Consider the following 24552-nt stretch of genomic DNA (forward strand, 5'->3'; position numbering starts at 1 on the left):
GACACAATTGTTTCATATTTTTATAATGCTAGGCCCAAAGCACCAAATTTAAGTCTCAGACTTTGACATGTTGTGTACATCTTTAAACAAATGGACCTACAAGTATCCAACCAAATAGAGAATCAAGGAAGGCAAAACTAGAAGTTGCAAAGCTTTGGGCAATATAAAAATGGGTTTAAATCTGTGAAATATAAAGCCACAATATATAAAGAAAATATTGCACTGAGTGAAGCTGCTCTTTGGATTTATATTTTAGGAATACTTAACCCTTGGGTGCTCAAAAGTTTTCTGTCTTTTGTTGGCTGTAAGTTTTTTGGGTGAAAACTTGGGTTGTGCATAAACAGATTTCCAGGTACTTCCTACTATAAAAAAAAAATGAGAGACTAAATGAACAATGGCCAGGTCGTATATAAAAATAGAACCATGACCCGCTGTTTGCTGCATTCATCCCAGTGAGTCAAATCACCACCTGGAGCTACTAGTCTAGGATGCCAAATAACAAGCCCTGTAACAATGGGCCCAAAATGGCCAAAAATATGTGGTTGAACCCTAACCCCTAAACCTGCGGATGTAATCCCATTTGGAAACAGGGTTTTCCTGGTTACATTTATGAGACTGTTATGTATTTAATTGTGTTCCCCAAAAATGTGTTGTAAATCCTAATCTATATGCCTTGGTTATAATCCCATTTGGGAATGGATTGTCTTGGTATTTTAATAAGGTAGGACTAGTGTAGGGTATATCTTGAGTCACTCTCTTTTGAGACATAAAGGATATTAAATAAGCAAGCCAGCATGCAGAGATAGAAGACAGACACCATGCCACATGAAGATCACAAAGGAACTAAGGAAGGAGGACCTTCCCTCAGAGCCAACAGAGAGAAAGCCTTCTCCTAGAGCCAGTGCCCTGAATTCAGACTTCTAGCCTCCTAAAATGTGAGAAAATAAATTTCTATTTGTTAAAACCACCGATTTGTGGCATTTCTGTTACAGCAGCACTAGATAACTAAGACTGAATCAGGTATCAAGAAATGTGGGTGCTGCTTCTATAATGTGGAAGTGGTTTTGGAATTGGGTAAATGGGTGGAAGTTGGAAGAGTTTCTGGGTGCTTAATAGTAAAACCCCCGGTGGCACAATAAAGCAATCAATTGACTGCTAACCGAAAGGTTGGCGGTTTGAAACCACTGTAGGGGAAAGATGCGGCAGTCTGCTTCCATAGCGATTTACAGCCTTGAAGAGATTGTTGGTAGAATTACGGACATCAAAGGCATGTGCTGAGAACTCAGAAGAAAGTGAGGAGAGCTATAGAGAAAGTCTCTACCACCTTAGAGGACACATATAGTGCCAGGGACAGAATGTTGCTAGAAATGTGGATGTTTAATGTGCTTCTGGTGAGGCTTTAAAAGCAAATGATAAACTAGTGATTGGACAATGGAGGAAAGATGATGCTTTTTATGCAGGAGCGAAGAACTTGTCTCAATTATGTTCAAATGTTCAGTGGATGGTAGAACTTGTAAGTGATGAATTTGGATATCTGGTTGAGGAGATTTCTAAGTAAGGTCTTAGAGTGGCCACCTGGTTTCTCCTTGCTGCTTATAGTAAAACGCAAGAGGAAAGAGAAGAACTTAAAAATGAACTGTACAAAATGAAAATAAAACTTAAAAAAGATTTGGAAAAATTCTATTGTACAAACTAAGACACATGTTTTAGAATGTTCACCAAGAATGTGGCTGTACAATCTTTCATTAAAGAGATTAATCCTGTGATTGATAGATCTAACCAACTATCACAACAGAACGCCCACCAGCTTAGACTGAAGGGGAGAGAGAAAGAAAAAAGAAAATTGTCTGCCTTTTGGAATTCTACTGACAGGAAACAGGTCAAATGAACTATGTCTGTTGTCCTCCAAGAAAAAAAAAGGACCACCCCTGGAGCAGCTCAAAGATCAAGAGAACTGTTGGAATGAGCACAGAAAAGCAGGGCAGCATTGGTTTCAAAGGGTGGCGTCACAGCCTCCTAGGTTTAAAAGAGTCAGATCTTCACCAACTCCATTCTGGAGCATGGGGCTGCCATTAACAAGTGCGAAGGGGCTGAGACCCCTGCCCAGACCTGAGGTGGTAGGGCTGCCATGCCAAAGAGTAGAAGAATGGGGCCTGCCTGGGCAGAGGGATGGGGTTGACACTCAGGTAGACTAGGAGAATGAGGCCACCCAAAGCCACTGGAGCAGAGTTACTGTCCCAGGGGTCCTGGAAGACGAAGCTGAAGCCCAGTGCCAAGGGGCCTACACCCAGAATCCAGAGGGCATGGCTAACACCCAGAGTCTGGAGGATGGGGCCATTGCCCAGATGGTCTCAGAGAACAGAGGATTATTTTCAAGCCTTGAGAGTTAATGTAAATTCTTCTGCTGGATTTTGAACTTATTTGGTGCCTGTTATCCCTTCTTTCCCTGCAATTTCTTCCATTTATAACGGCAATGTCTACCTTTTGCCTATTTCACCATTGCATTTTGGAAACAGATAATTTGTAATCTAGATTTGACAGGTTCACAAATAAAGAGAAATTTTGCCCCAAGATGGAATATGCCTAAAGTCTTGCCATTATTTGATTTAGATGGTTCAGTAGATGAAATTTTGGACTTGGAGGTAATTTAAGACTTTGGGGATGATGTAAATGTGTTTAGCATGTGGCAAAGGCATGAATGGGGGGGCATCAAAGCATGGATTATTATAGATTATATTGTGTTCCCCAAAAATATGTATTGTAAATCCGAACCTCTATGCCTGTGTTTATAATCCCATTTGGGAATGGGCTGTCTTTATAATGTTAATGAAGCAGGATTAGTATAGGATGTATCTTAGTGGCAATCTCTTCTGAGATATAAAGGAGATTAAACAAGCAAGTAAACAAGTCAGCAAGTAGAGATGGCAGAGGATAGACACCAGGCCACACAAAGATCACCAAGGAGTCAAGGAAGAAGGACCTTTCCCTGGAGCCAACAGACAGAAAGACTTCCTCTAGAGCCAGCACCCTGAACTCAGACTTTTAGCCTCTTAAACCATGAGAAAATAAATTTCTGGTTGTTAAAGACAGGAATTTATGATATTTCTGTTACAGCAACACTAGATAACTAAGACAGAGGCCATATACGTGTCGGGTGTGTCTTAAGCCTAACCACTTTTGAGCTATAAGAGAAGCAGATTAGGTACCAGAAAAGCAAATGCAAATGGTGGAAAGATAGATGTCACTTACAGATCTCCAAGGAACAAAGGAACAAAAACTGAAAGAGACGAAGATTTTCCCACAGAACAGACAGAGAGCCTCCCCTTAGAGCCAGTGCCCTCAATTTGGACTTCTAGCCTCCTGAACTGTGAGAAAATAAATTTATGTTCATTAAAGTCACCCATTAGTGGTATTATTGTTACAGCAGCACTAGCAAACTAAGACAGCACCATTTAGCATATCCCAGCTAGGCTACTGGAGATACCATGTGGAGGAAACAGAAGGAGTCAGGTCTCCAGATATGTGACTGAGGCCGTCCCAGGTCATCCAGCTCCAGCCAAGCCACCAGCATACCACAGAAGCAGCTGAGCCCAGCCAACATTGCTGCCTACAGAATGATTGTTGTTTTAAATTACTTAATTTTGGGATAATTTGTTATGTAGCAAAAGCTAATTGATACAACTACTTCTACCATAGAGCCTAAACCTTGTAGAATGTGACTAAGGTTTGTTTCAGTCCATGGTCACACTTCTTTGGAGATGTAAGTTAGACGCATTTTAAAAATTATTTGCTTCCTGATCTGAGGAATGACACCGGTGCATGCAAAAAGAGAGTCACAGTCATCAAAATTCAGGGGCGTATTTCACAGAAAATACTTATTTATTTGTGATCTTATTTGCTGACCAGTAATGGCACATACATGGGAAAGAGATTTTGTAACAACCTAGTAAAATGGATCTAAAAATGAAAAGGATAAGGAATTTTTCTTGAGAAATAGTTCACATGAAGCTACATGAACATTTTAACTGGCCTCAGATTCAATATCATCAATTACATGGTTGTTGTTGTTGTTGTTTTTGTTGTTGTTAGGAGCCATCCAGTCGGTTCCGACTCAAAGCGACCCGATGCACTACAGAATGAAACACTATCCAGTCCTGCACCATCCTTACAATCATTGTTATGCTTGAGCCCATTGTTGCAGCCACTGTGTCAATCCACCTCATTGAGGGTCTTCCTCTTTTCCGCTGACCCTGTACTCTGTCAAGCATGATGTCCTTCTCCAGGGACTCATCCCTCCTGACAACATGTCCAAAGTATGTAAGACACAGTCTCGCTATCCTTGCCTCTAAGGACACAGATTTGTTTGTTCTTTTGGCAGTCCATGGTATAGTCAATATTCTTCGCCGACACCACGATTCAAAGGCATCAATTCTACTTCGGTCTTCCTTGTTCATCGTCCAGCTTTGATGTGATTGAAAATACCATGGCTTGGGTCAGGCGCACCTTAGTCTTCAGGGTGACATCTTTGCTCATCAACATTTTGAAGAGGTCCTTTGCAGCAGATTTACCCAAGGCGACGCATCTTTTGATTTCTAGACTGCTGCTTCCATGAGTTTTGATTGTGGATCCAAGTCAAATGAAATCCTTGACAACTTCAATCTTTTCTCCGTTTATCATGATGTTGCTCATTGGTCCAGTTGTGAGGATTTTTGTTTTCTTTATGCTGAGGTGCAATCCATACTGAAGGCTGTGGTCTTTGATCTTCATTAGTAAGCGCTTCAAGTCCTCTTCACTTTCAGCAAGTCACCTGCATAATGCAGGTTGTTAATAAGTCTTCCTCCAATCCTGATGCCCCATTCTTCTTCATATAGTCCAGCTTCTTGGATTGTTTGCTCAGCATACAGATTAAATAGGTATGGTGAAAGAATACAACCCTGACGCACACCTTTCCTGACTTTGAACCAATCAGTATCCCCTTGTTCTGTCCGAACAACAGCTTCTTGATCTAAGTGAAGGTTCCTCACGAGCACAATTAAGTGTTCTGCAATTCCCATTCTTCACAATGTTATCCATAATTTGTTATGATCCACACAGCCGAATGCCTTTGCATAGTCAATAAAACACAGGTAAACATCCTTCTGGTGTTCTCTGCTTTCAGCCAGGATCCATCTGACATCAGCAATGATATCTCTGGTTCCACATCCTCTTCTGAAACTGGCCTGAGTTTCTGTTAGTTCCCTGTCGATATACTGCTCCAGCTGTTTTTGAATGATCTTCAGCAAAATTTTGCTTGCGTGTGATATTAATGATATTGTTCTATAATTTCCACATTCGGTTGGATCACCTTTCTTGGGAATAGGCATAAATATAGATCTCTTCCAGTCAGTTGGCCAGGAAGCTGTCTTCCATATTTCTTGGCATAGAGGAGTGAGCACCTCCAGTGCTGCATCTGTTTGTTGCAACATCTCAATTGATATTCCATCAATTCCTGGAACCTTGTTTTTCACCAATGCCTTCAGAGCAGCTTGGACTTCTTCCTTCGGTACCATCAGTTACTGATCATATGCCACCTCTTGAAATGGTTGAACATTGACTAATTCTTTTTGGTATGACTCTGTGTATTCCTTCCATCTTCTTTTGCTTCCTGCGTCGTTTAATATTTTCCCCACGGAGTCCTTCACTATTGCAGCTCAATGCTTGAATTTTTTCTTCAGTTTTTTCAGCTTGAGAAATGCCAAGTGTGTTCTTCCCTTTTGGTTTTCCATCTCCAGTTCTTTGCACATGTCATTATAATACTTTACTTTGTCTTCTTGAGACGCCCTTTGAAATCTTCTGTTCAGTTCTTTTACTTCATCAATTCTTCTTTTTGCTTTAGCTGCTCGACACTCAAGAGCAAGTTTCAGAGTCTCCCCTGACAGCCATCTTGGTCTTTTCTTTCTTTCCTGTCTTTTCAGTGACCTCTTGCTTTCTTCATGGATGATGTCCTTGATGTCATTCCACAACTCGTCTGGTCTTCGGTCACTAGTTTTCAATGCATCAAATTTATTCTTCAGATGGTGTCTAAATTCAGGATGGGATATACGCAAGGTCATATTTTCATTGTCTTGGACTTGCTCTGATTTTCTTCAGTTTCAACTTGAACTTGCATAGGGACAATTGATGGTCTGTTCCACAGTCAGTGCCTGGCCTTGTTCTGACTGATGACATTGAGCTTTTCCATCGTCTCTTTCCACAGATGTAGTCAATTTGATTTCTGTGTGCTCCATGTTGCGAGGTCCATGTGTATAGTCACCATTTATGTTGGTGAAAGAAGGTATTTGCAATGAAGAAGTCGTTGGTCTTGCAAAATTCTATCTTTTGGTCTCTGGCATTGTTTCTATCACCAAGGCCATATTTTCCAACTACTGATCCTTCTTCTTTGTTTCCAACTTTCACATTCCAATTGCCGGTGATTATTAATGCATCTTGATTGCATGTTCAATTTCAAAGTGCAGCAGCTAATAAAAATCTTCTATTTCTTCATCTTTGGCCCCAGTGGTTGGTGTGTAAATTTGAATAATAGTCATATTAACTGGTCTTTCTTGTAGGCGTATGGATATTATCCTATCACTGACAGCGTTGTACTTCAGGATAGACCTTGAAAAGTTCTTTTTGATGATGAATGCAACACCATTCCTCTTCAAATTGTCATTCCCAGCATAGTAGATTATATGATTGTCTGATTCAAAATGGCCAATACCAGTCCATTTCAGCTCACTAATGTGTGTTCCATTTCACTTTTGATGACTTCCAATTTTCCTAGATTCATAATTTGTGCATTCCAGGTTCCGATTATTAATGGATGTTTGCAGCTGTTTCTTGTCATTTTGAGTCGTGCCACATCAGGAAATGAAGGTCCCGAAAGCTTTACTTCATGCATGTCATGAAGTCGACTCTACTTTGAGGAGGCAACTCTTCCCCAGTTACCTTTTGAGTGCCTTCCAACCTGGGGGGCTCATCTTCCAGCACTATATCAGACAATGTTCTGCTGCTATTCATAAGGTTTTCACTGGCTAATACTTTTCAGAAGTAGACTGTGGGTCCTTCTTCCTAGTCTGTCTTAGTCTGGAAGCTCAGCTGAAACCTGTTCTCCATGGGTGACCCTGCTGGTATCTGAATACTGGTGGCATAGCTTCCAGCATCACAGCAAACCCACGCCTCCACAGTACAACAAACTGACAGACACGTGGTACAGATATTTAAAGTAAATCTTGGTTCAGTTATTAACAATTACTGTTGATGAGGGCAGTGGTGGTTCAGTGGTAGAATTCTCACCTTCCATGCAAGAGACCTGGGTTTAATTCCTGGCCAGTGTACCTTATGCACAGCCACCAACCACCCATCTGTCAATGGAGGCTTGTGTGTTGCTATGATGCTAAACAGGTTTCAATGGAGATTCCAGGCTAACACAAACTAGGAAAGAAAGCTTGGCAATCTACTTTTGAAAATCAGCTAATAAAAACCCTCTGATATCTCAATGGTCAGATCTCCAACTAATCATGAAGATGGCACAGGAGCAGGCAGCATTTCATTCCATTGTGCATGAGATGACTGTAAGTTGGGGGAAAGCTCCTGGCAGCTAACAGTAACAACATGCGTCATTATTAGAAGAGATAATCATCTGAAAGACTGGCTCTAGCTCTGTATGCTCCACTTAAAGACTAGAGTGTGTCCCAGGGAGAATGATCAGGAGGTGGAGGTTCAGAAAATATAAGACATAAGAGGAAGAATTAAGTAAATATGTATAGAACACACCAAAAATTTTTGTGTATAAAGTTTTAGTTAGGAGGATTAGGGAGCAATTTTCTTTTTCAGTGTTCCAGGGAGGAAGAACTAGGACCAAGAGTGAAGGAAGTTGGAGGTAGGTTTATTCTCAATATAAGAAAGAACTTTCTAATATGTAACAGGGTTCAGCAACAGAATAAGTTCACTTGAACAGTAGTGAGGTTGTTATCATTGAATGTGCTCCAAAATTATTCATCTTTGTCTCAGTGATGTGGTAGAAGGGAATCTTGCACTAAGAGGAACATTACACAAGAAAAGATCTAAGTTTCTTTTTGAATCTAAGATCCTTTGCTTTTGTATGAAAATTCCATGCGCATCTATAACATTTCACTTTGCAAAACCTAGTAAGTAAGTCTTCTGGGACCTTATCATGGATTATATTGTGTCCCCCAAAAATATGTGTTGACTTGGCTAGGACATCCCAGTGTTTGTGATTGTCTACCATTTTCTTATCTGATGTGCTGTAAATCCTATCTCTATGATGTTAATGAGGCAGGATTAGAGGCAGTTGTGTTAGTGAGGGAGGACTCAATCTACAAGATTAGTTTGTGTTTTCAGTCAATCTCTTTTGAGATATAAAAGAGAAGTGAGCAGAGAGACACGGAGATCTCATGCCAACAGGAAGCAGTGCCAGGAGCAGAGCACGTCCTCTGGACCCTGGGTTCCTATGCCTGAGAAGCTCCTAGACCAGGGGAAAATTGATGACAAGGATCTTCCCCCAGAGCCAACAGAGAAAGAAAGCCTTCCCCTAGAACTGGTGCCCTGAATTTGGACTTCTAGCCTATTAGACTGCGAGAGGGTAAATTTCTCTTTGTTAAAGCCATCCACATAGCAACACTAGATGACTAAGACAGGCTTCATCTTAAAATTCATCATACCATTCTCCCAACTTGGCCTTGATCTGGAAGGATATGAGAGTGGAGAAGTGTCATGGATTGAATTATGTCCCCCCAAAATAGGTGTATCAACTTGGTTAGGCCATGTGTGGTTGTCATCCATTTTGTGATCGTAATTTTATGTTGAGAGGATTACGGTGGGACTGTAACACCACCCTTACTCAGGTCAGCTCCCTGATCCAAGGTGAAAGAGAGTTTTCCTGGGGTGTGGCCTGTGCCACCTTTTATCTCTTAAGATAAAAGGTAAGGGAAGCAAGCAGAGGGTTGGGGACCTCATACTACCAAGAAAGTCATGCCAGGAGCAGAGTGCATCCTTTGGACCCAGGCTGCCTGCACCTGAGAAGCTCCTCAACCAGGGGAAGATTGAGGACAAGGACCTTCCTCCAGAGCCAACAGAGAGAGAAAGACTTCCCCTGAAGCCGACACCCTGAATTTGGACTTGTAACCACCTAGACTGTGAGAAAATAAATCCCTCTTTGTTAAAGCCATCCACTTGTGGTATTTCTGTTATGGCAGTACTAGATGACTAAGACAAGAGGTGCTAGCAGAAGGATTCAAGACATTAACTCCTTCACCCCCTCCCCTTCTTACTTCAGCACACATGTTAAATTTGTTAACTTTATTCTAATAATAAAGTGTAAGTCAGATCTCACCTTTGGAATTTTAACATTCTAAAATGTTTTCAGAGTTGAATAAAGGTAACTGAAGCCCCTGAAGAAGTAAAAGAAGGGAAGATAAAAGTACTTGATAAAAAATAATGGCTGAAAATTTTCCAAATTTGATAAAACTATAAACCAGAAGCCAACAGATCCAATAATTTCAATGAACCTAAGCATAAGACACAAGACACAAGTCCAGCGATAAAGAGAAAATCTTAAAGACAGCCAGAGAAGGACAAAGGCATACCAAATATAGAAGAACAAAGATAAGGAAAATATCAGATTTCTCATCAGACGTCATGCAACTGATAAGAAAATGGAAACAATACCTTTAAAGTATTGAAAGGAAAAAAAAAAAAAACCTATCAACCTAGAATTCCATACATAGCAAAAATATCTTTTAGAAACAAAGGTGAAATACATAAATTTTCAGGCATAAAAAAGGTGAAAAGCTTCATCTTCATCAGTAAGATAGTGTATAGGAAGTCCTTCAGGTGAAAGGAAAATAATGTCAGATATAAGATCTACACAAAGGAATAAAAAGAAACAGGAGTGAAGATTGAAGAGAATATCTCCAAGCTTATTATGTGAGTTCAGCATTACCCTGATATCAAAACCAAAGACTTTACAACAATACAAAACAATATTGACAAAAGGCATATCAATGGTTGCCAGTAGACTGGGATGAAGTAAGGGATTGACTGCCAAATGGCATAAGGAACTTTTTGACGGTTATGGAAATGTGCTATATTTTCAATGTGTTGATAGATTCACAGATGCACACATCTTTCAAAACATTGAGTTATAAAATTTAAATGAACACAGTTTACTATATGTAAACTATACCTCGACAAAACATATTAAAATAAACTAAAAAAAAAAAAAAACGAAGAGACTATATCTGGCAGATACTGCTGTTTGACTTACCTCAGTAACCAATCCAGTCTCCTTCTAGCATGTCTCCCTCTACTGCAGAGTCTAGAATACTAAAAAGTACATCTCCCAGATTTTCTTACACTTAAGTTTTCATATGTGACATTGCTGATGTTGTTGTTGTTACTATTTGCTTGTTAGCTGCCGTCAAGTTGGGCCCTGACTCATCGTAACCCCATGAACAATAGAATGAAACTCAGAGAATTGTGATCCATAGAGTTTTCCTTGACTGCTTTTTGGAAAGTAGATCACCAGGCCTTTCTCCCTAGTCCATCTCAGTTTGGAAGCTCTGCTGAAACCAGTTCAGCATGGTAACGGTTCTCAAGCCTCCACTGACAGATGGGTGGTGGCTGCAACTGGGGTGCAGTGGTCAATAACTGAACGCAGGTCTCCTGCATGGGAAGTGAGAATTCTACCACTGAACCACCAATGCCGTATTTACTAACCACAAATCAAATGCACTTACTCAAGACTTTATTTAGGAAAATAAATATGTAGAAAGAAACACAGGAAAAGACTACGTATTTCAGTGGTGTGGGCCGTTGCAAAAGTAGAGAGTTTCTGGAGCTGACTACTTTTTGATTATGTCAGAGGCTTCCTTGATAAGCCATTTCTGTAGTTTCGTGAGTAGTCCCTAGCGGTATGTCTAGAGTCTATATTTCTAGTCTGTAAAATATCTACTATCAGTAAATTGCCTTTATGTTTGTATTAGAGTGGAAATATCGTACTTTAAACAGATATAGAATAATCGGTCATACCTCAATATCAGCTAGTTTAAGAAACTATCTAGATCAAGGGTCTTTCAATTCCTCTCAGTAATTATGAGAGCCCCCCCTCAGGTTCATTCTATGTGTTTTATAGCTCAGTTCCAATGTGGGTTTTGAGAATTTTTACTGGAGAGTTCTACTATTGATCCAAAAATCAGAACTCTAGTTCTATTCTATTTCTTACTGGAAATTTTAAGATAATTTATGTCCAAACTATTGGAACACAATCATTTTATGTAAAGAAGATTTTCTGATGCCGGAAACAACAGAACAATTGCCCTGAACAAGTTCCAAACTCAACTTGTTAATTTTCTTTTTTTTTCCTAATAGACTATCCCAAGGCAGTGTAGATGTGTTTCCTAAGATAATTTCTTTCCTTTGATGGTTTCATTGCTTCTGTCTTCACTTTTTAGTTACGCTGAGGAAGGGAGTCATCAGAAAAAAAGAGCTCAGCATCCTCATCAATTCTTGCCTTCTTGCCCATTGAATTTAATTATCTTCACTTCAGTGAATGTAACTAAACTTCTCTGGCACCACCCAGCCTGGCTTAGGTGGCAATGATGGCAGTAAAATAAGAGAGCTGTTAAATACACTCATATCATTGCCTTTCTGTGTCTTTGTCACTTAGGTTCCAATCTGTGTCCATCTACCTCTGTTTATTTCTATCTCCATCTGTCTCATTCTCTACACTCTTGTCTGTTTCTCTATTTCTCTCTCGTTCCCTAAACAAAGTTGTATTCTGTAGATAAGTCATACATCTTAATGTTTATCCATCTAAATTTAAACTAAATTAAATAATTTCTTGTTACTGTTACAACAACACAGATGTTAAAGAAATTACCAACTTCAACTTATTTTCTTCCCTAAAAATTATTTTCACCATGTGCCAAAACACAGCAGAGGGCATCCTTCCATTTCAGACGCATGAATACTGGAAAAAAAAAAAAAAAAGTCTACAATTCTAGCAATGTATCATTTACAACTTTGCATTGGAATTTAGATAAAGGGACTATCCTAGTAGAATGGGAAATTGTTATATAATACATTCTGAGGTTTTTATCTCCTTTTGAATTATTGATTTGAAGTCATTCTTTTATCAGAAAAGGAAGGAAAAACATCTCAGTCTCTGGGTTCTCTCCAGCTTTGGAGCATTAGCTTGAACTCACAGAAGGAAAGAGGTAGAACCTGTGTGTTCCTTTCTCTCCTAAGCTACCATATGTGGAAATAAATTACTCACAGAAAAACAGCAGCTGAGACGGAAATCTGTTCCCTACATCATTTTGCACTTTCCTTCTATTCCTCAAATTGAAACAAACAAACGAGTTACAGGAAAGGCATTGCAGCCTGTTTGTCTCAGAGGTAGGAAGAAGATAATCAGATTGGCTTCAAGATGGGAACAAGAATGGTCAAGAGCAGTATACTGGGTGGAGCCAAACTTATTATTGTTTAAGCAGGCAGTACTCTACTAAAGTTAATTCTGTAGTTTTACAGAAGATGAAATTCCACAATAAGAAATATCTTACATTGTAAGAAGAATTTTTCACAGGTTAAAACAAACACCCTCGACCCTCATCAGTTATTTACTCACAGTTGTAGATGAGTATATCAGAGGTTTTTCTTAAGAAAGAATGTTTTAGGGAGAAAAGGAGAGAGCATGAGGAGGCAATATAGCATAATTCCTGGATTTATTGAACATGAGAACCTACTTTGTGCCAAGCCCTGTTCTAGGAGCTTAGAATATAAAAACCAAAAACCCGTTGCCATCACGTCAATTCTGACTCCTAGTGACCCTACAGGACAACGTAGAACTGCCCCATAGGGTTTGCAAGGAGCAGCTTGTAGATTCAAACTGCCAACCTTTTAGTTAGCAGCCGAGCTCTTCACTACTGTGCCTCTAAGACTCCACTTAGAATATATCAGTGAACAAATAGCCAAACATACCTGTCATCAAGATGATGTGCTAAGGCTGATTTAATATTAGAAAAACCATTAATGTAATCCACGATATTTATTGATATAAATAAAACAAAAGACAAAAACCACATGATCTTATCAATTGATGCAGAAAGGCATTTGACAAAGTCCAACACCCATTTATGATAAAAACTCTCAGCAAAATTGGAATTGAAGGAAAATTCCTCAACATAATAAAGGGCATCTATACAAAGCCAACAGCCAACATCACTCTAAATGGAGAGAGCCTGAAAGCATTTCCCTTGAGAATGGGAACCAGACAAGGATACCCTTTATCACCGCTCCTATTCAACATTGTGCTAGACGTCCTAGCCAGAGCAATTAGGCTAGACAAAGAAATAAAGGGCATCCGGATTGGCAAGGAAGAAGTAAAATTATCTCTTTTTGCAGATGACATGATCTTATACACAGAAAACCCTAAGGAATCCTCCAGAAAACTACTGAAACTAATAGAAGAGTTTAGCAGAGTCTCAGGTTATAAGATAAACACACAAAAATCACTTGGATTCTTCTACATCAACAAAAAGAACATCGAAGAGGAAATCACCAAATCAATACCATTCACAGTAGCCCCCAAGAAGATAAAATACTTAGGAATAAATCTTACCAAAGATGTAAAAGAAAACTACAAAGTACTACTGAAAGAAACTAAACAGGACCTACTTAAGGGGAAAAACATACCTTGCTCATGGATAGGAAGACTTAACATAGTAAAAATGTCTATTCTACCAAAAGCTATCTATACATACAATGCACTTCTGATCCAAATTCCAATGTCATTTTTTAATGTGATGGAGAAACAAACCACCGACTTCATATGGAAGGGAAAGAAGCCTTGGAAAAGTAAGCATTACTGAAAAAGAAGAAGAAAGTGGGAGGCCTCACTCTACTTGATTTTAGAACATATTATACAGCCGCAGTAGTCAAAACAGACTGGTACTGGTACAACAACAGGCACATAGACCAATGGAACAGAATTGAGAACCCAGATATAAATCCATCCACGTATGAGCAGCTGATATTTGACAAAGGCCCAGTGTCAGTTAATTGGGGAAAAGATAGTCTTTTTAACAAATGGTGCTGGCATAACTGGATATCCATTTGCAAAAAAATGAAACAGGACCCATACCTCACACCATGCACAAAAACTAACTCCAAGTGGATCAAAGACCTAAACATAAAGACTAAAACGATAAAGATCATGGAAGAAAAAATAGGGACATTAGGAGCCCTAATACAAGGCATAAACAGAATACAAAACATTATTAAAAATGACAAAGAGAAACCAGATAACTGGGAGCTCCTAAAAATCAAACACCTATGCTCATCTAAAGATTTCACCAAAAGAGTAAAAAGACCACCTACAGATTGGGAAAAAATTTTCAGCTATGACATCTCCGACCAGTGCCTGGTATCTAAAATCTATATGATTCTGTCAAAACTCAACCACAAAAAGACAAACAACCCAACTAAAAATTGGGCAAAGAATATGAACATGCACTTCACTAAAGAAGATATTCAGGCAGCTAACAGATACATGAGAAAATGCTCTTGATCATTAGCCATTAGAGAAATGCAAATTAAAACTACGATGAGATTCCATCTCACTCCAACAAGGTTGGCATTAATCCAAAAAACACAAAATAATAAATGTTGGAGAGGCTGCGGAGAGATTGAAACTCTTATACACTGCTGGTGGGAATGTAAAATGGTACAACCACTTTGGAAATCTATCTGGCGTTTTCTTAAAAAGTTAGAAATAGAACTACCATACAACCCAGAAATCCCACTCCTCGGAATATACCCTAGAGAAATAACAGCCTTCACACAAACAGATATATGCACAGCCACGTTTATTGCAGCTCTGTTTACAATAGCAAAAAGCTGGAAGTAACCAAGATGTCCATCAACAGATGAATAGTTAAATAAATTGTGGTATATTCACACAATGGAATACTACGCATCGATAAAGAACAGTGACGAATCTGTGAAACATTTCATAACATGGAGGAACCTGAAGGCATTATGCAGAGTGAAATTAGTCAGAGGCAATAGGACAAATATTGTATAAGACCGCTATTATAAGATCTTGAGAAATAGTATAAACTGAGAAGAACACATACTTTTGTGGTTATGAGGGAGGGTGGGAGAGGGTTATTTACTGATTAGTTAGTAGATAAGAACTACTTTAGGTGAAGGGAAGGATAATACTCAATACACGGAAGGTCAGCTCAAATGGACTGGACCAAAAGCAAAGAAGTTTCCGGGATAAACTGAATGCTTCAAAGGTCAGCGGAGCAAGGGCGGGGGTTTGGGGACTATGGCTTAAGGGGACTTCTAAGTCAATTGGCAAAATAATTCTATTATGAAAACATTCTGCATCCCACTTTGAAATGTGGCCTCTGGGGTCTTAAATGCTAACAAGCGGCCATCTAAGATGCATCAGTTGGTCTCAACCCACCTGGATCAAAGGAGAATGAAGAACACCAAGGTCACATGATAGCTATGAGCCCAAGAGACAGAAAGGGCCACATGAACCAGAGACTTACATCATCCTGAGACCAGAAGAACTAGATAGTGCCCGGCCACAACCGATGACTGCCCTGACAGGGAGCACAACAGAGAACCCCTGAGGGAGCAGGAGATCAGTGGGATGCACACCCCAAATTCTCATAAAAGACCAGACTTAATGATGTGACTGAGACTAGAGGAATCCCGGCAGTCATGGTCCCCAAACCTTCTGTTGGCCCAGGACAGGAACCATTCCCGAAGACAACTCATCAGACATGGAAGGGTCTGGACAATGGGTTGGAGAGAGATGCCGACGAAGAGTGAGCTACTTGTATCAGGTGGACACTTGAGACTGTGTTGGCATCTCCTGTCTGGAGGGGAGATAGCAGGGTAGAGAGGGTTAGAAACTGGCAAAATGGTCATGAAAGGAGAGACTTGAAGGAGGGAGCAGGCTGACTTATTAGGGGGAGAGTAAGTGGGAGTATGGAGTAAGGTGTATATAAGCTTATATGTGACTGACTTGATTTGTAAACGATCACTTAAAGCTCAATAAAATTATTTAAAAAAAAAGAACTAGAAGAAAAAAAAAAGATGATGTGCTAAAAATCAAGGGTTTGGGTTGTCATTCAGACATGAGTTTGGATCCTGGCTCTGCCACTTGACCAGCTATGTGACACTGAACAAGACAATTAACGTTCTCACTTGCAAAACAGGGAAAACAATTGTTAATATTTATTGAAAACATACTTTGTTCCAGATACTGATACATATAAAATTCTCACAGTCTATGAGATAAGCTCTATTATTATTCCCATTTTACAGATGAGAAAACCTAGGAACAGAGTGATTTATAAATTGCCCAGGACTGCGTGGGAAGTACCAGGAATCTGAAGCAAAGCTACCTTACTCCGCTATGTCGTACAAGAGAGCCATTTTCTAAAGCTACCCTAAGGATTAAATGAAATGATACATATAAAGTTAAGGGTGCAATACATAATTATTAAAATGATAAATCTGTATTAGGCTCATAGGGCTGCTATCACAAAGCTCCACTACGTGGGTGCCTTATAAGAACAGAAATGCATTGTCTCTCATTTCTGGAAGCTAGTAGTCCAAATTCAGAGTGTCCAAAGGGTCTTGTTCTCTCTGAAGACTCTAAGGCAAGATCATTTCTTCTGGTAACTTTTTTGGTAACCCCAGACATTCCTTGGAAACACTTGTAGCATAATGGTTAAGAGCTATGCTTGCTAACCAAGAGGTCAGCAGTTCGAGTTCACTAGGTGCTCCTTGGAAACTCTATGGGGCAGTTCTACTCTGTCCTGTAGGGTCACTATGAGTCAGAATCAACTCGACAGCAGTGGGTTTTGGACATTCCTTGGCTTGCAGCATAACTCTCACATCACGTAGCTGTCTCCCCTCTCTCTGTCTCCTCTCTGCCTCCACTCAGCCTGTCTCTCTGTGTCTCTTCTCTTTTATAAGAATGCCACTCAGATTGGATTAGGACCACCCTGCTCTGATATGGTCTCATGTTACCAGATAACATCTTCAAAGACCCTATTTCTAAACAAGGTCGTATTCATAGTTTCCAGAGGTTAGAACTTCAACATATTTTTTTGGGCAACACTGTTCTACCCATAGCCTTATATCATAACTACTATTATTACTTGTTATCATTATTATTACTGCCACTGTTGTAGTTTTCTAGGACCTGGGGGTATATGTTGAAATATACTGAAAAGAGGTTTATTACCTCAGATAAAAATCCCTCTACTTGAGAATTTGATCTGTGACCATCTCTGATTATGAGTGAGATTGCATAGCATCACCTCAATTGAATCATGGCTTCTCTGCATTTATCTTTCCGTGAGATGACAGGCTGCCTCTAACAGCCGTGGCTCTAGGCAGGATAGCAGAATACAGGTTGTCTGTAACAATCCAAGGGTATCTCTTGCTCTGAAATTTTCAAACCTCTCCTGAAAGCTGAAGGTTAATACCTGATGCTAAACAAAACCAAAATTCAAGTATCTGCTGAGTGACAGTCCCTCTTTGTTCTGTGGTAATTGATCATGCAATCAGCCTACCCCCTTAACTGCTGGTGCCTGTTGGCGCCTTGCTGTCACCCTTTCCAAAGAGCACTCTCCAAGGTTCTCTCTTCGGGCTTCTTACTGGATTGAGTATGTTCATAAATCAAACTAAAAAAATCAGTGGGGGTTATTTATGCTAGCAGTATTATTCAAAGAGAAATGAGGCTGATATATTTTGTTGCTGCCCTGGGAGTTCTCTCTGCTTACTGTAAGCCTGAAATTTGGGTCTCATACTGCAGCATTACCAAGATCAAAAATAGTTTTAAACAGCAAGCAGATAAAATTCTGGCTCCAGGCCCTAATTTCTTACTGATGTCATTTCAGGACTGTCATTTTAGGCTCATTAGGTAGGAAACTGAATGTTGAATAGTGGAGTGTAAGAGAATTTACAAATATATATCTTATAGAAGCCTGGTGGCACAGTGGTTAAGAGCTCAGCTGCTAATCAAAAGGTTAGCAGTTCAAATCCACCAGGTGCTCCTTGGAAATTCTATGAGGCAGTTCTACTCTGCCCTATAGGGTTGCTATGAGTCAGAATCGACTCAATAGCAGTGGGTTTTGGGGTTTTCACTAAAAAAACCAAAAAAACAGTTTTTATCCCACAAGGGAAGCTTCAAAATGCTAAAATCAATAGAAAATTTAAAAAATGGTGCATTCATATTCAAAAAGCAATTTCATGCTGACTTTCACCGTGCTTCTGTGGGGGTGAGCACCTTTGCAGCACATTGTTCGGAATAGAAATAAGTGGTTCAATCCCTTTGGTTTGAGCTCCAAAAAATAGAAAGTTACCTGGTTATGTCGCAGATTACCTTTTCATTGGCTTATTGATTTCTATCAACAGTGGTTGAATTCAATGAAAAAGCAGCAGATTTTCCTTAGCAAAGTACTTACCCCAAGGTAATTGCCATCGATGAACACGACAGGGAGGGATGGAGCTTCAGAAACCCGTCGGCATCGTTCATCTAACTCTTTTCCATAGTCACCATTCAAAGCTATGTTTTTCTCTTCAAATTTCACTCGATGATTTTGGAAGATCTTTCTAACCAGTTCACATCTCTCAAATGTTGTCCGTACCACGCGAAGGCAAGTGGTATAAATCACGACGCGGTCAAATTCTAGCTCAGTGGATGGTTGCTGAAGGGAAAACATTGTGGAATAAATATGTTTGCGTTTACCCTCTTACATCCTACTACTTTAAGACAATTAACAAATTTCAGCGAGTGTCTTTTACATTAAAGTCATGCAGCAAAAGGGGAATGAATTCTGTATTTGTTGATTCTAAAACACGCCTTTTTACATTAGAACATCTGTAATTGGCATGAGGATAACAATCCATGTAATTTAAATGATGTAACTTAGCTGATAGTATTTTTTGTTCCTGTCTCAGTAGCATATCAAATAACGGTACATCTTAAAATTGATAACGTCTCACATAAGATGCCATGTGCTGAAAATTGAACAGTTAAGTTATTTTTCTTATATTTTATGGGCATTGTCCTATTACTATATTTGGCTCAGACTAAAAACAAAGTATTCCACTGAATGTTCATGGTTAGCATTTAGCTAGCTGAAAATTCTAATTACTTATCTATTTACCAAACTTTATAGTATTTTGAGCCCCAGTTTCCTAGCAATAACAGACTTATAGGATTGTTCTGAGACTTAAGCAGCATAAGTTTACGTGCTCTGTTGAGTGACAGGGGTCCAGCAGGCAGTGAGAAAGCTCTGCCACAAGGAATCCAAGATGGAGTGGCCCAGAGGGAGCACACAGCAAACAATAAACACAAAAGCGGGTGGTGGATGAAAACCAAACATAAGAAGGAAACAAGGAAAGAGATAAAACTACAACAGAGGCAAGCCACTCTGAAAACGAAGACAAAGCCTGTCTTCCCTGCATGAGAATCCTTTCTCACCTCTCCTGCTAAATCAGAAATCAGTGGCTACCTTCATGAGAAACTCTGCCCAGCACTGCTGGACTGCACTAAAGGACCAGATCAGGTAGGCGCTGACATCATCAGGAAAGCGCCTCTTCTTCCATATCACGTTCTTACCTGAAGGACACTGAACAGAATACAACTACACCATGTGATCAAGAGCTACGTGAGTCTGCACATGGCTACAGTCGTTAACACACAACCACAAGACTTCCAAACTTTTGCAAAGGCAAATCTTTGATTAGAAACCATTCCCAGAGGCTAAGCACTAGAACCAGAAAGTAATATACTACTGTCGTTGTTATTTTTAGTTCCTGTTAAATTGACTCTGACTCAAGAGACTCCATGCACAGCAGAACTAAACATTGCCTGGTTCTGTGCCATCTTCATGACTGTTGGCATGCTTGAGTCCACTGTGTATTTTCAGTTCCTTCCAACTGGGGGGCTCATTTTCCAGGACTGTATCAGACAATGTTCTGTTGTGACCCATAAGGTTTTCACTGGCTAATTTTCAGGACTAGATCACCTCTCTTCTTAGACTGTCTTAGTCTGGAAGCTACCCTGAAACTTGTATACCATGGGTGGTCCTACTGGTATTTGAACAAACAGTGACGTAGCTTCCAGCTCATAGCAACGCTCAAGCCACCATAGTACGACAAAATGACAGAAAGGTAGTGGAAGTAATGTAATAAGTTCCATTATTTTATATTCAATGAAATCAGACCACTTTGTGGAAATAAAAGTGTGGAGAAAGTAGTAGAAAGACCCAAGTCTTGAAAATGAAAATACAATGACCTCCACTTCACCGAGAGAGAATTTTTTTTTTTTTTCCTGGTATAAAGTTTAGAACTTAAGTTGAAAACCCCGAGGCCTGGAAAGGTCAAGCTATGATAAATGCTGAGTCAGGCCAGGAGTAGAAGAGACTGGGAGAGTGTGGTCTAAAAAGGAAAAACATTACACAGCTCCAGACAATTGCTTGTTTGCAGGCATATTGACACCAGTGTCATCAGAAATGATTATCTTAAATAGAAGTTCAAAACCTAAGTTTGTATAGGAAAACTTCTAATTTAACCTAAGGGGCCTTTAAAATAAGAGAATAGGAAATCTCTGAAGGCTTTTAAGGAGGGTAGAGGGGTGGCACAGAATCAGGTTTACATTTCAAAAAGGTAAGTGGGGCAGGATCAATGCATATGGTTGCACAAAATGTCACTGCACAGACCTAGGGAGTGCCATTTGCAACACAGTCTAATTGAATGGTGCCCCCAGGGTTGTGTAGTCCGTAACTTGAGCTATCAGACTCAGCCTCATTTCCAAGTACCCTAGTCTGGGGACTGAGACTGAACGTGGGGTAATTCTGTGGTATGAAATATGGTGATACATTAGAATAGGCTATTAAGTAAAACCTTTTTAAGAATATTTTAACACGCAATTATTGGTATGGTTTAAAAGCATATCCTCCTAAATGCAGATCTCTGTCAGATGATTTCTCAAGGTCATTTTCAATTTTATTATATGAATTTTAAAATCGTATTTTCTTTGGAAAAAAAAGAAGTCTTCTACATGTGCTTAAGATTTTTTTTCCCTCGAAACAGACATATCAAAGCATCTGGCCAGATCTAAAAATAGTCTCTCTATGGTTAACTGTCCCTCAGCTCTCTTCCTGAGGGTTACCATGGGAATAGCATAATGAAGGATGGAAGGATTCAAGACAGCTCTGAGAAGCCATTGGGATTTGCAGCCTGCTTGTTCAGAGAGAGCTGACCTAGATGGTAATAAAGGCAAGCCGTTACTTCCTTCCTGCTGATTAAAAAAATGAATCTTAGGGATACCCTGAAGATTCACGGTAACCTGCAGCAAACAATGACATGTCGGAAAGGGAAAGACAGAAGTTGCTATAAAGGAGACTAAACAAACAAAAAGTTGCCATCAAGTTGATTCCAACTCGTGGTGACCCCACATGTTACAGAGTAGAACTGTGCTCCAGAGTGTTTTCTTGGCTTTAATCTTTATGGAAGCAGATTGCCAGGCTTTTCTTCTGCAGCACAGCTGAGTGGGTAGGTTTGAACTGCCAACCTTTAGGTTAGTAATCAAGCACAAATCATTTGTGCCACCCAGGGACCTTAAATGAGACTAAGGGGAATGAAATGTTCTCAGTCTGTATCTTTTCCTGCAATGTTGTTGTTGTTGTTGTTGTGTGCCTTTGGGGCAATTCTAACTCATAGCAACCCTATAGAACAGAGTAGAACTGCCCCGTAGGGTTTCCAAGTAGCAGCTGGTGGATTCAAATTGTCCACCTTTTGGTTAGCAGATTGAGCTCTTAACCCCTTTGCCACCAGGGCTCCTGTCCAGCAATAGCCACAGTAAAACAGTAAATTATTTGATCACCTGGTCATCTTGGAACAATTCTGGACCATCCCACACCCATTGCAACTGCCCCTGGAATTCAGACCAAGAATTAGCTCCCACACCTCCCCCATAGAGCATCTCATAGAAGAGGCTCAACACCTCAGGCTGAAGGAAATCCAGTGAGTCATTTCCATTGACCCTTTGCCTATCCAGTCCAGTACTGTTTTGAAAAGACCTCCTGAAATAAACCTTCTAGCTTTGTCCCAAACCCAGTGCCGTAGTATATGCCCCCAAATCAACAAGAACCTAGGACCCTCCAGACTATGCCAGTCCTCAAGCTTTAAGCAAAAATTGAAAATAAAATAAACTTGTTTTATTTTGCCCCCAAACTAACCAAACCAAACCCAGTGCCATCGAGTGGATTCCGACTATAATACATAAATTGACACAGAATGCTATAGAAATTTACATTTACTTAATCCTCACAATTTATAAGGTATTCCTGTTTTATTTTATGGATCTAAAAACCTAGGCTCAGAGAGGATAAGTGCCCTAGACAAGGTGACAGAGTTAAATTTCAGCTGAGTTAAAAAACTGGAACCCAGGTGAGCACCAATCTCAAGTCTCTTTGCTTACCACAGAAGCAAGCCAAACCACTGAACCACTCACTATCCTTTTGCTACCCCTTCCCCACAATAAAGCTGTTGCCAAACCACAAGTTGCTATAGATCTGACTCATTGCCCGTGAGATAATGACTGTGATTTAAAGAGGCTTGTGTCTTCACTAAATCATGCTCTCACACTCGACAGTAAGTTACATCACCCAAGGGCCATAAAACAAGTTTTCTTTTTTTTTTTTTTTTTAGTCTTAAAGAATTCCTGTGAGATGTACAAGGTGGAGAGATCTTTTTCTCCTCTATCTGAAGGCAAAGAAGTGAAGTGATTAGCTCATACAGCAAGTCAGAAGGCAAACTTGGACTAGACCCAGATTTCTTGATTATCAGGCATTGGGCCAACCTGACTCCAGGTACCATAATTTTAAATAGCAGAGGCATGACTGTGGAAGCAAGGCTGTGGGCCTTTGTAAAAAGCAGGAAATTTTACATATATCATTCTCTCTCCCTCTCCATAGACCATTGTTGTTGAGTCGATTCCAACTCATAGTTACCCTATAGGACAGGGTAGAATTGCCCCAACCCCTGTAGTTTTCTGCATGCTATGAGTTATAATTTTTAAATTTAAATAAATAAGTAATTTTTTAATTTAAATAAATAAATAAACCCCTGGCACCCTTGCTCTCAAATCACCTCTTGAATTCTTATTCTTGTACTTAAAGTGATTTTAAAACCCACTTTACCATTACCTGGGTTTTCTCTCAGCTTATTTACTGGCCCTGTTTCCATTCTAACTACACTCCCTACTCATCTGTAAAGGTGGATAGTGATTTTCTATGCCACGTTGTCTCTCCTCTACTCTGACCACAAAACACCCAGGGGAACTTCTCATGCCGCCCCCCATAAGACACAAATCATAAAGTTTATTATAAAACATTTATCACACAATCACTGCAAATTTGTATGATGTTCTGGGGGCTGCAAAGGGGACTTTACATGTGCAATTTTCATTAAACCCTAGGAGATAAGAATTGTTATCCAGATTACAGATGAGGATAACTAAGCTTTAGAAATAAATTTATTGTGTCCAGATAAATCAGGAGGGAAAGAACTAGAATTTGAACCTGGGTCAGCTCCTCAGTTCTTGCTCTTTCCACAGGAAAATGCTACAAATCCCTCTTAGATACAGCTAACCAATGGGCCATACTGTCCTAGGACTACCTGTTGTTGTTGAGTCACCTCCAACTCATAGCAAGCCTCTAGAACAGAGTAGAACTGCTCCCATAGGGTTTCCAAGGCTGTAGTCTTTAAGGAAGCAGACTGCCACATCTTTCTCCTGCACAACAGCTGGTGGGTTTGACTGCTGAAATTTCTGTTAGCAGACACTTTACCACTTAGCCACCAGGGCTCTTTGTACTAGGACTGAGTGGTGAAATGTACTGTGGAGGGACTGTCACAGGAATGCCGCAGAAATCTCCCTTGCTCACTCCTCCACTTTGTTCTAATCTCTGGTTAAGGTTGTGTGTCAACTTGGCTGGGTCATGATTCTCAGTGGCTAGGCAGTTAACGATGTACTTTGGTAGCTATATAATGATGTAATCACCTCCATAATGAGATCTGATATAATGTAATCTCCTCCATGACGAGATCTGCTGTGAACAGCCAATCAGTTGAAAGGGAGTTTCCTTGGATATGTGGCCTGCATCTGATACATGCGGACTTTCTGGCAAAGCTCTCTGGCTTTTACTCGCTCTGGATCCTGCAGCTAACCTCTGGTTCTTGGCACATGAGCTAGCAGCTTACCAGCAGATCTGGGTATCCTCAGCCCTGCAGCTACATGTGTCAGGAGGAAGCCCCCAGCCTGACCCATGGACTTGGGACTTTCCAGCCTCTACAACCACATGAGCCATTTCCTTGATATAAATCTCTCTTTCTCTCTCTGTATGTATATATAATGTATATGCTTTACTGGTTTTGCTTCTCTAGAGAACCCAGCCTGAGACACCTCCT

The 24552-nt window shown here is 40.0% G+C and overlaps 1 protein-coding gene across 1 annotated transcript in view; it reads right to left on the reverse strand.

Moving 5' to 3' along the window:
* GRXCR1 (glutaredoxin and cysteine rich domain containing 1) overlaps positions 1–24552 on the reverse strand; it is a 146804-nt gene that overhangs the window by 53774 nt on the left and 68478 nt on the right. Inside the window, exon 2 of the mRNA XM_049887108.1 lies at positions 18540–18782. Coding sequence (XP_049743065.1) covers positions 18540–18782 — 243 coding nt within the window. The remainder of the gene's footprint in view (positions 1–18539; positions 18783–24552) is intronic.

This window comes from Elephas maximus, chromosome 5, assembly GCF_024166365.1.
Source record: "Elephas maximus indicus isolate mEleMax1 chromosome 5, mEleMax1 primary haplotype, whole genome shotgun sequence".
Taxonomy (NCBI): Eukaryota; Metazoa; Chordata; class Mammalia; order Proboscidea; family Elephantidae; genus Elephas; species Elephas maximus.